This window comes from Capra hircus, chromosome 16 (genome assembly GCF_001704415.2).
Source record: "Capra hircus breed San Clemente chromosome 16, ASM170441v1, whole genome shotgun sequence".
NCBI lineage: Eukaryota > Metazoa > Chordata > Mammalia > Artiodactyla > Bovidae > Capra > Capra hircus.
In genome coordinates, this window is record NC_030823.1 from 48,138,999 (window position 1) to 48,151,361 (window position 12,363).

The 12,363-nt window shown below is 53.0% G+C and overlaps 1 protein-coding gene across 2 annotated transcripts in view; it reads right to left on the bottom strand.

Annotated features, from left to right (window-relative positions):
- Positions 1,020-12,363, bottom strand: part of PRDM16 (PR/SET domain 16) — a 342,599-nt gene continuing 331,255 nt past the window's right edge. For both annotated transcript variants that reach the window (XM_018060471.1, XM_018060470.1), the window contains exons 15-17: positions 8,177-8,410; positions 6,924-7,098; positions 1,020-5,762 (exon numbers count right to left, since the gene is read on the bottom strand). In XM_018060471.1, the coding sequence (XP_017915960.1) occupies positions 5,628-5,762; positions 6,924-7,098; positions 8,177-8,410 (544 nt within the window). In that variant the 3' untranslated portion in view covers positions 1,020-5,627. The remainder of the gene's footprint in view (positions 5,763-6,923; positions 7,099-8,176; positions 8,411-12,363) is intronic.

Here is a 12,363-nt window from a genome sequence, read left to right on the forward strand (position 1 = left end):
CCACCCATCATTCCATCCATCCATCCATTCATAGGTGGATCCACCCACCTATCCATCATCCATCCACCCACACATCTATCCATACATTTATCCAGCCATCTGTCCATCCATCCATCCATCCATCTGTCCATCTCCTATCCATCCACCCATCCATCATTCACCTATCCACGCGTCCATCATCCATCCATTCACCTATTCATCCATCATCTACGCTTCATTTCTTTGTGCAGCCTGACAGATGGGCCCCAAGAAGGAATGCCTGGGTTCACAGAAGGAGGGTGCCCTGGGGGGCTATGTTTGCTCCTCCTGCAGCCCTGGCCTCTGCTCTGCCTTGACCCATCTGGCCATTGCTGGTGGGTCAGGCTCAGGCCCTGGCTGGAAGCAGTGTGTGGGTCAGACACAGCTGAAGTGGAGGGCTGGCTGTTGCGGAGGTCTACTCTTAGAGGGCGGCAGATTTGGGGCTGGCCTTATAGGATGGGCTTCTCCTCCATCAAGAGGCCCTGGTAAGAGTTCATGGGCATGGGCGCTAGGGGCAGGGACATGTTGGGGTAAGAATACCTGGGGGCAGTTTCATTTGGAGGTGGGCACACCAGTAGGGTGCTATGCCTAGAGGTAGGCCTACCTGGAGATGGGCCCACCTGAAGGCTACTATGACCGAGAGTAGAAACACCTGGAGGCTGCCACACCTGGAGCAGGGCACACCTGGGGGCCATACCTAAAGGTCACCTTGTCCTGAGGTGGGCACACTTGGAGGAGGACACAGCTGGAGACTAGCACTCTCACTGCAAGGCTGTCCTGGGTAGTTGGTGCCCTCTCTGAACTTGTTCTTTTCTGGAAAACAGGAACAGCAAGGGGACCTGCCCTGGGGCAGATACAGGAGGATGGCACGAGGGGCTCTCCATCAGGGCTGGTGAGCCTCCCCACCAGCCACGCCCTGACTCTTGAGTCTGTTCTCACCATCCCTCCCCAGCCCTCCAAGGCCTCTGTTCTCCCTGAGTGAAGCATGCAGGCACAGAGGCTTAGAAAAGCACACAGATTTATTGCATATCAATCTCATGTATAAATTCATTGTAGCATCGGAAAGATTACATTTGGTATACAGTCCTAGTCTACAGCATCAACCTCAAAATCAGCTTCTCCTAGGCTTCATCTTAAAGACATTTCTCTACACACGTACATTTGTCTTTATCACAAGCATCATCAAAATGAAATCTGCAGAGTCACTCTCTGAATGATTCCTACATTTGATGTCTTTTCCTTTCCTTCTCCCACAGCGATTTCCATGTTAAGAACTGCGTCTTCCATGTGGGCAGTTCAGGACTCCTAGTCTTGAGGACGCAGACTCTAATCACATATTTAATAAGTGCATCTATGGGATTTTCCTTTTCGTAAAAATTTCACGAACAGACACAATAATGACTACACACGAGCCATGCAGTTTACTTAGAACAGAAGCAAATTTACAATCGGGGGACGTGGGACATACACCAGCCTCCTTCTCAATGGTTTTTTTTTAAAAAAAAAACATTATGGAGAAAAACCAGACATTTACACTTGACTTCTTTTCAACACTATACAGCTCTAAAAGAAAAAAAAAAGAAAAAAAAAACTGAATCATAATGTAACGATGGCAAAGGATGACATGGACGCACAGGTTTGGAGTGTCACAGCGTACGCGTACGGATGCCCTCAGTCCCGTGTGGACACGGGGCTCAGCTTCCCTCGTTTGGAGGAGAACGAGGAAGAGAGGTGCGCAGAAAGGAGCCTTCAGGATATCTTTGTTCGTGAGTGAATTGCACATCTGGAAACATAAGCTGCCTTTTCATTCTATCTATTTTTACTTTTTTTTTCCCCCCCACAAGTGGTAATACGAATCCGTGGCAGAAAAGAAAGAAAACATAACACTGGAATGGCAGGAGGAGAGGGACACTCCTTGGCATCTTGTGAGGACGTCTTAGTCACAGTATCACTCATCGCTACAGAGACATTCATGGCTTTTGAGACCCGGCTGACCTCCACCGACCAGGAGCAGCTATGTCCCCGCGTCCCCAGCCGGGAGGGGAGCGAGGTGCCCGGCTCCCCGTCCAGTCCCCGCAAGCGCCCCAGGCAGCAGTGCGGGGTGCTCTCCCGGGGGTGCTGCCCCTGCCCCTCCCAGGACAGCACAGTGAATAAGCTCAGTAGATTTCAGTCACTTGGGCAGTAGTGGGGGGAGGCTGGGGCCCGGGGGCGCCACAATCCAGTGCTTTGAGGCTTCAGGGCTAATACAAGGGATGTGTATTCAGGCAAGTGCTTTGCAAATGTTCACTGAGGAAGCAGCCAGGGTGCAGAAGGACAAGGGCCCTCAGGGTTTCCAGGGCCAATCAGTGTCTGGGTGGACTGGCCACACTCTTGGCATCGTATGGGAAGGCCACTAGGGCTGGGCAGTCTCTCAGGCCCCACCCCAGTCACTTATCCCCACCCCAGGGTTCCAGGTGGGACGTAGAAATGCATGCCTCTGGGTTCCAACCTGAGGCTTCTGGGTCCCCCTTATGAAGGGCTGGCTGGCCAAAGGGTTATCAGTCCTGGGGTCCTACCCGCTTGTCCTGGGAATGAAAGGGTTGGGCCCGAGGTGGGAGTTGGGGTCTGAGGGGCAGAAGAGGGAAGGGTAAGGAGACTTCCTTCCTAATTTCCACTTGGGGGTGAGAGTCAGCAGTCCAAAGAGGGAAGCAGACGAGGCTGGAATGAAGGGCCCTGGCCCCGGCACACTAGCCTAATGGGGTTCCTAGTTTACAGCTCTGAGTCTGGCCACCAGCCCACAGATGCATTGGTTGGCCAGCCAGCCGCCAGTTGCATCCGTGCCATGAAGCTGGGCTCTCGGAATTCCCCAGCCCGAGCTCCCAGGGCCTCCAGGGCGTCCCCCTGGGTCTGAGCAGGTGGCTGGTGCTGGAGCCTGGGGGGCAGAGAAGACCTGGGGAGGGACAGCTGACTGTGGTTGGGACAACACTCAACTTTGAGGCCAGGTTTCATGGACCCACCAGGCATAGGAAATAAGTGCTCTTTTTATCTGAGGGTCCAAGGACAGAACCCTCCCCGCCACCGAATCTGCCAAATGCCCAGGCTGGAGGAGAAACTGGGCTTACTCGAATCATTTTCAAGAGGGACAAAAAACAAGACTTAAAATGTGTAGTCAGGGTTCTTGGGGATGGGGAAGGAAAGAAAGAAAGAGTCAGAGTTTAAGGAGATCAGCTGCAGAGAGCCAACCGTGACCGTCAGACCAGAGGTGAACAGAAGGGCTGGGCCGCAGGGAACAGACACTCAGGCCTCCACCTGCCCAAACATCCTGCTTTGGACAGAGAGAGTCAAATCGCAAAAAAAAGCACACACCTTATTGTTTAGCAGAAGAAATCATATAATTTGGGTTTACAGAAATGGGGAGGTGGTATCTGAGGTTGACTTTCCAAAGGGGTCCCATCTCGATCGAGGGAGAGTTGGAAACTGCAACACACCAGGTGGGTCCACTAGGGGGGTGGGGTGAAGGATGCTTCTGAGGCGGTGTGAGCAGCCGTGTCTGTAAATCCTTGTGGGTGTGGCTGCGGGCAGCTCCTCTGCCAGCAGCTTCTCTGACCGCCCTGGGGGCCACGTTCCAGCCTGTTCCCACGTGGAAGGCGCTCTGAGTGGTACCTTGACCGGATCCGGGAAAGGCCAAATCCTTTCGCTAGGATCTGCAGGTCTGTGCGCCCTTGGGGATCCCCATCCACAGGTCTCCACTGTGAAGCCGAACCCCCTGTGCCCAGGCGGACGATTGTCTTAGCCTGGAGCGGCTGGACGGTTGGCCACTCCATGGCCGTTTGTATTTTCACACATTTCTTAGGGCAACTTGGGCGGGCTTTTTTCTCTTCTTCTTGGGATGCTAGTCTTCGTTTTTCTTCCAAACAATAAAAGAAATAAATAGAGCACTTGTCTTAAATGCAACTGAAACTCAAATTTAACAAAAACACATGATTGTCTGGAAAACGGGCAGCAGGATTCGTTGGGGGGGGGGACGTGGGGTATTTGGCACATTAAAAATCGCCCCACTCCCCGGTTATTGATCACACAACACACAACCTTATTACACGGTTTTGGTCCTTCACTAGATACTTATATTAACATTATTTCTTCACAATAAGAATGTCTAATGCCAAAAATACTGTTAAGGAAGAAATAAAATAAGAAAAGAAATGAATTAGAAAAAATTACAAGTTATATACAGATTAAGGTCAATTCCATCAGGGAAAAAAAAAACCAACAACAATTATTCGATATTGGCCCCTATGGGAATAATTTAAAGCCCATCGAGTGGAGAGCAGCCGGGTCCTGGGAGGTGCCGTCCGTCCCCTCAGGGCTGTGCTGTCTTAGCTCTTTGTGGAGGTCGCACCTGGACTCCCGTCCTTCTGGAGCCGGGTCCCGCCCGCCAGGAACCCACACAAAGAGCGAAGTGGCAGTTGTGTCCTGGGGTCTCAGGTGAGCATGGAGCTTGGCAGCCTGGAGCAGAGGAGCCTTGGAGTGCACCCCACGGCAGCCCCTATGGGGATGCCCACCCCCTTCCCCTTGTCCATCCACAGGGGGTGGGGTGGGTGGGTGCTGGAAATCCCAAGATGACCAGCAGGCCCTGCCTTCTGCAGAATGGTTGGGGGCAAGGTGGAGGGGCTTGGCCACTTCTGCGCTGGGGACCAAGTCCCTGCTCCGACCTCCCCCTGGGTGGGGGACGTGGGCACGAATCCCATGTCACACAATGACAGGCACATCTCTGAGTCCCAGCCTTGGGCCAGCCCAGGACATCGTATCTGATTCCAGGCACAGTCTCAAACTGCTCCCGGGAGTGGGCTCCGCCCCTCGGTTCTGGGGCAGGGTGCCCAGAATCACCTTGGCTTTACAAACACAGTCAGGGATAGAAAATCTCTCCATTATCTACAGTATAAAGAACACCCCCAAACGCAGGGCTGGGTCCCAGGCAGGTTTGGGTTTGCAAAGAAGCTGAGATTTCAAAGCAATGCAAAATTACTTTTAAAAAACAATTTGCAAGTCACTTTGTGATCTTTTTTAAAAAATACTGTCTATTTTTAAAACCACATGCTTAAATAGACTCTGTCGTCAATAAGATTACCAAAAGGATCATTCTTGTCATTTTCTTTATAAAAATTGTCAGGGCGATTCCCTCCTTAGAGCACGCCCAGATGTCCATTCCCTCCCTAGATGCCACAAGGCGCCCGGGAGAGGCCCACCAGCCTCGGTGTGGGGTTCAAACCCCGTCCTTGCCCATGGGGTTGACTCTGTGAGGCAGCCCCCAGTGCTGTGCCTGGATAGAGTGAGCTGTACCATCTGAAAGCCGTTCTCAAGACTGATGCTTAGAGCCAGTGAAACTCTATGACGGCTCCAAGGATGCCAGGTTCTGAGTTTTCATTGCAAAAGTCAGAGTTGGACCATGGAGAGGGGAATAGACGCTGAGGAGTGGTCAGATACAGGTGACAAGGAGGGGTCTCCTCGGCCCCAAGCCACACAGGCTCCCGAGGCCCTTGCCTCCGTCTTCTGCCATGGAGATTTCTGTTGGGAAGTCGGGGGCCCTGGTGGCCTCACTTGGACTCTGACCCCAGCCCCTCTCAGGCCGGTCAGAGGTGGTTGATGGGGTTAAAGGCTCCAGACTCTGGCGTGGCTCCTGCGATGTTCAGCCAAGCGTCCAGAGGGCCCTGGGAAGAGGCATGGAGAGGAGCGTCCTCGGAAAGGGACAGCATCATTGCATACGCCTGGATGGAGGGGAGGGTACACACAGGACAGAAGGTGAGTGTTGTGGGGTGGGTCCTGTAGACCCCAGGCCAGCCCAGGCCTTCCCAGCCTCCCACTCCCTCCCACTGACCTCAGACCCAGAGGTGAGGTGGGGGCAAAGGTGTTGGGGGCTGGCCTGCAGAGGAGGCATCTTTGCAGAGGGCCACTAAGACCCTCAGCCTCTTTGGGGCACATCCGCCCTCGCAGGAGCCCCTACATCCCTGGTGATCAGCACGGATTCACAGGCAAGCATGCTCTTCAAGGGGACCAGGGTGCTGGTGGTTACGGCTTAGATCCCATCAAGGAAGCGCAGGCCCTGCCTAGTGGGCTCTGTCCGGTGTGGATGACCATGGTGGTGGCTAAAAGCTATTTCAGGGACGTGGTGTGCAGCACTTCTGAGCTAAGAGTAGACGTGCCTCTGGCCCAGAGCCCAGCTTGGCCCCCAGAGCATGAGTGGATGGGACCCAGGGCCACTCAGAGCAGGTGGGGCAGGGTGTGTCCACCCAATTTCACACTCCGGACAGAATTAGTAAAAAGACGAAGACAGACACGCAGACGGTATTTGCTCAGACTTGGGTGAGCTGCGGAGAGCTGAGTGGAACCCCAAGTCCCCCAGGCTGAAAATAAGCAGGGTCCTGCAGCCCCTAGGCTGCGGGTGAGTCATGCCAGCCAGCCTGTGCCCTGCTGACTCGCCATAGCTGCAGCTTGGAGCCTGTGACGCCGATGGGGGAGCATCCCTTGAGAGGACCCTGGGCTACCATCACTCCTGCTTGGGCAGAGGCAGAGGGAGGCCAGTGCAGCCACAAGGGCACTGCCGGTGGACACCACCCTCTGGGTACGTGAGGGCCAGGACCCACGTGTACGGGAGCACTGTGGGACTGGGGGAGCACCCTTGTGAGGGTCTGGCTCTCGTTCATCTGCTTTCAACCTCTCCCCACCCTTGCTTTCAGGGAAAGGGAGTCATTTGGGGGGGTCTCTCTAGCCAAAGCAATGGGCATGGGAGGGCTGGAGTCCTGGGTGTCCCCCATGCAGACATGGGATGGCCACAGAGAGAAGGGAGACGGTCCCTGATCGGGGAGGCACAGCTGGGGCCTGCCATCCAGTCTGGGGAAGGTCGGGGGCAGGCTCTGGTAGGTACCTACCTGGTTCTTAGCCTGCCTGTACAGGGTCTGTTTTAAAGTCTCAGAATCTAAGGTGGAATTAAGCACATCTTTAACTTCAAACGTTTCCTCAGCTGTTCTGCGGAGATCCAGCCCCTTCCCAAAAGTCGGCATCGGCTCCAAAGCCAAGAGACTGCCTGGTGGCTCCTCAACACACCTGCACCAACGACCGGAGAGGGGCCTGCTGTCAGCCTGTCTGGCCTCGGCCACCTCTCTGAAGCCCACGGCCAGCTCCGTGCCTGCATGCACACCACAGCGTCTCCACGAGCCACATGCACAGGAGACAGACACATGGACACACAGACACGTGGATGGAAGCCACATGAATACAGGAAAGTGATGGAGGACGCAGAGGAGGTCAGTGCGTGCACACACATTGCAAGCACAGGCGGGGCGCCAGGCCCCTTGGGGACAGAGCACAGGCTGGGAGCAGGGCAGAGGTCTTGGTTCCTAAAATCTGGGTTGTTCTGGGGGGCCCACTTTCAGGGCCCAGAGTGGGAGGAAGTGGGCCCTCTCTGAAAGGCCCGCAGGATCTGCCAGCCACCCCCAGGAGGACCTTGAATGCTGGTGGCATCACTGCTGCTGAATGTAGGCGGTAAGCAGTGGGGACGCAGCAGGAGAGGCTCTCCTCTGCCAGCTTTCAAAATCATTGGTGCTCAACCCCCACCCACAGCCTGTTGGAGACAGACGTAACCACTGCTCCTGGTTCTGCAGGGCCAGAGACCACCCACGGGTCCCTGATCAGCTCCTTCTCAGCCTTCACCTGCCTTGCTCTGCTTCTGGACTGGGTGAAGCATGTGTGCGCATGCACATGTATACACACACGTGTACAAACATGCACCTGCATGTGTGCACATGTATACACATGTGCCCACACGGGCGAGGGTGTGTACACAGTTGCACATGTGGTGTTCACACACGTGTGTGCACATATGTATGCACACACACGTGCCTGTGTGTACATGTGCACGTGTCCACATGTGCACGTGTGTATGTGTGCACATGTGCACTGTGTGTATGTGTATGCAGGTATGTGTGCATGTGTGTGTGTGAGTCTGGGGCCTGGTCTCACCCTGACCTGTGCACAGAAGTCTTTGCAGTGAAAACACCTACTGGGAAGGAGAAAACCCCGCTGTCAGGGTGGACGGTGTGGGACTGAGGTCACCCTCTCAGTGCTTGCCTGTCTCCCTGCCTGGGGCCCGGGCACTCGGGGCCCGCAGAGGGCAGGTGCCCACCTTCGGGTGTGGTCAAAGCCCACGGCCAGGGAGGTGGGTGGCTCCTCATCCTCATCGTCCTCGTAGGCGCCCTGAGGCTCGGGTGTGGGGGATGCGGTGTCGTCCTGTGACTTCCCTGCCAGGCTGTCATCGTCCTCCTCCAGCTCCTCCTCTTCCTCCTCCTCCACGTCCTCTGGCTTCCTGATGGCCAGGCCGGGGCACTGGGAGGTGCCATCTAGGTTCTGGACTTCTGGCCTGAAACGACATGGAGGGAGCTGACCACAGATGTCCTGAGGCAGCAACTTGGTTCTAGCGGCTCCGGCTCCCCCCCATCCCTGATGCCCCCAGCCCCCTCCGACGGCAGCCTGCACTTCTCGGTCAGAGCTGGGGTTCTGAGCGGCCCATCTCCGTCCTCGGCTGCTGTTCCGAGTGATTAAAAAAGGGACGGGCACCTGCCCAGGACCAGGATGAAGCTGGGCAGCAGGCTCCCATCATGCTGGCGTGGACACGGGACACTCAGGGGTTCAGGAAGGGTGCTACAGCTGGCCTGGCTGGCAAGGGGTCCTGGGAGCTGGCACTGGGCTTGGGCCCTGCATGAGGGGTGTCCCTGGGGAGGCTCAGAGTGCGGGAGGTGTGTAGCCCCCTCCTGATGAGTGCCCGCTCTTCCCCATCCACCACGAGGGCACAAGGACTGGGCAGCCCTCTGCAGATGGGGTATCTTAGACCTGGGGCTCTGGGCCGTGTGGACTGGGCTGTTGTTGGCAATGGAAACCCTCCAGGGTGAGTGTGTTTCTGAGACTGGGCTGTCTCTCCTGCAGCCCAGACCCCTCCCCTCATCCCCAGGGGTACCTGCAGCTGGGGGCCTTTCCCATTCTGGTCCTCATCATTGAAAAGAGAAATCGAGCTGTGAGGAAGAGGGTGCCCATTCCTTTGAGGAAATGACAACGGCGTTGTTCGGTTCATCTGCAAGTTCATGACCAGGTGCCGTGGCCGCACATGGGTTGGGCCCGAGGCCACCTGGGCAGTGTCCCACACACAGGTGGAGGTCGACGGCGGGCAAGGCACATGCGTCGTGAATTGGAGTCCTGAGCCTCCGGACTCCACCCCTTCTGGACCTCACACAGCCCATGGGAGTCCATCCCCTGCTGTCGGGAGAGACTCGGGGCCCTGCTTGGGGCACTAAGGCAAGAGGGATGTCTTCTCCTAGTGGTCACCATCTCCAAATACAGAGCTGAGTGGACGGGCTGAGAAGCCCCCGGTGGTTCAGTTCTTGGCACCCCGTCTTCACTTCTCATCTTTCCACTGTAGAGTGTGCAGTTGCTGACAGCTGACCTATCCTCCAGGACAGGCAGGACCCTAACATGTCTCCCTTGATGCTGGGCATCAGATTCACATCTGTCCACCAGTGGTGAGGACCCCAGAGCCAGGTCCTGCCTCCCTCCCTGGGTCTTGGCAGGTCCCCATGGGCGGGATTTGTCATCTCAGAGCCCACAGCCTCCTGGGGAATGTGAGAACAGCCCCTACCCTGAGTGCTGATGGACAGCACAGGTGGGGAGCTTGGGACAGCGCAAAGCCCTGAGTGTCATTTAATCAAACCTGAGTCTCTGTGCATTTATATATAAACCCCTCTGTGGGAGCAGCGACCATGAGTGAGCACTTTGTCCTGGCACTGTGCCTCGTCCTGCACAGAAACCTGCTCATTGGTGCAAGGCCTGCGTCAAACACCAGTGCTCATTGAGCGGGGGGATGGATACAGCGGGGACAGAGACGGGAGTCTGGCTGGAGACAGCTTCAGACAGAGAGGAAACCAGGACGAGTGGCCGGGCCTCCAAACAGCTGCCTGGGTGCAGAATGTCCCCAGGGCCAGCCTGACACAGCACATGGCTATGGTTCAAACAGCAGGGATGGTCCCTCTCCACTCCAGTAGATTCGTTGTTGTTGCTCAGTTGCTCAGTTGTGTCAGATTCTTTGCAACCCCATGGACTGCAGCACCTCAGGCTTCCCTGTCTTTCACCATCTTCCAGAGACTGCTCAAACTCATGTCCTTTGAATCACTAATGCCATCCAAAGATCTTGTCCTCTGTTGTCCCTTTCTCCTGCCTTCAGTCTTTCCCAACATCAGGGTCTTTTTCAGTGAGTCAGCTCTTTGCATCAGGAGGCCAAAGTATTGGAGCTTCAGCTTCAGCAACAGTCCTTACAATGAATATTCACGGTTGATTTCCATTAAGATTGACTGCTTTGATCTCCTTACTGTCCAACAGAGTCTCAAGAGTCTTCTCCAACACCACAGTTCAAAAGCATCACTTCTTTGGTGCTCAGCCTGTGGTCCAACTCTCAGATCTGTACATGACTACTGCAAAAACCATGGTTTTGACTAGATGGACCTTTGTCAGCAAAGAGATGTCTCTGATTTTGAGTATGCCATTTAGGTTTGTCACAGCTTTTCTTCAAAGGAGTAAGCATCTTTCAATTTCATGGCTGCAGTCACTATCCGCAGTGATTTTGGAGCAAAATAAACTAAAATCTGTCACTGTTTCCATTGTTTCCCCACCTATTTGCCATTAAGTGATGGGACCAGATGCCATGATCTTCATTTTTTTGAATGTTGAGTTTTAAGCCAGCTTTTTCACTCTCCTCTTTCACTTTAATCAAGAGGCTCTTTAATTCCTCTTTGCTCTCTGCCATAAGTATGGTGTCATCTGCATATCTGAGGTTATTGATATTTCTCCTGGCAATCTTGATTCCGGCTTGTGCTTCATCCAGCCTGGCATTTCACATGATGTACTCTCCATATAAGTTAAATAAGCAGGATGACGATATATAGCCTTGACGTACTTCTTTCCCAATTTGGAACCAGTTCATCGTTCCATGTCTGGTTCCAACTGTTGCTTCTTAATCTCCATACAGATTTCTCAGGTAAGGTGATCTGGTATTTTCAACTCCTGGAAAACTTTTCACAGTTTGTTGTGATCCGCACAGTCAAAGGCTTCAGCATAGTCAATGAAGCAGAAGTATATGTTTTCCTAGAATTCTCTAGCTTTTTCTATGACCCAACGGATGTTGGCAATTTGATCTCTGGTTCCTCTACCTTTCCTAAATCTAGCTTGTACATTTGGAAGTTCTTGGTTCACATACTGTTGAAGCCTAGCTTGAACGATTTTGAGCATTACTTCGCTAGCGTGTGAGATGAGTGCAATTGTGCGGTAGTTTGAGCATTCTCTCTCATTGCCTTTCTTTGAGATTGGAATGAAAACCGACCTTTTACAGTTCTGTGGCCACTGCTGAGTTCTCCAAATTTGCTGGCATATTGAGTGCATCACTTTAACAGCATCATCTTTTAGGACTTGAAATAGGTGAACTGGAATTCCATCACCTCCACTAACTTTGTTTGTAGCAATGCTTCCAAAGGCCCACTTGACTTCACATTCCAGGATGTCTGGCTCTAGGTGAATGATCACACCATCATGGTTATCTGGGTCACTAACATCTTTTTTTGTATAGTTCTTCTGTGGACTCTTGCCACCTCTTCTTAATATCTTCTGCTTCTGTTAGGTCCATACTGTTTCTGTCTTTTATTGTTCTTATCTTTGCATGAAATGTTCCCTTGGTATCTCTAATTTTCTTGAAGAGATCTCTAGTCTTTCCCATTCTATTGTTTCTATTGTATTCTATTTCTTTGCATTGTTCACTTAAAAACACATTTTTATCTCTCCTTGCTATTCTCTGAAACTCTCTATTCAGATGGATATATCTTTCCTTTTCTCCTTTGCCTTTAGCTTCTCTTCTTTTCTCAGCTACTTGTAAGGCCTCAGATTTTTGCTTTTTGCATTTCTTTTTCTTGGGGATGGTTTTGATTACTGCCTCCTGTACAATGTCATAAACCTCCGTCCATAGTTCTTCAGGCACTCTGTCTATCAGATCTCATCCCTTGAATCTATTTGTCACTTCCACTGAATAATCATAAGGGATTTGATTTAGGTCATACTTGAATGGCCCTACCCGTTTTCCCTATGTTCTTCAATTTAAGTCTGAATTTGACAATAAGGAGTTCATGATCTGAGGCACAGTCAGCTCCTGATCTTGTTTTTGCTGATGTATAGAGCTTCTCCATCTTTGGCTACAAAGAATATGATCAATCTGATTTTGGTATGACCATCTGGGGATGTCATGTGTCAGAAGAGGGTGTTTGCTATGACCAGTGCGTTCTC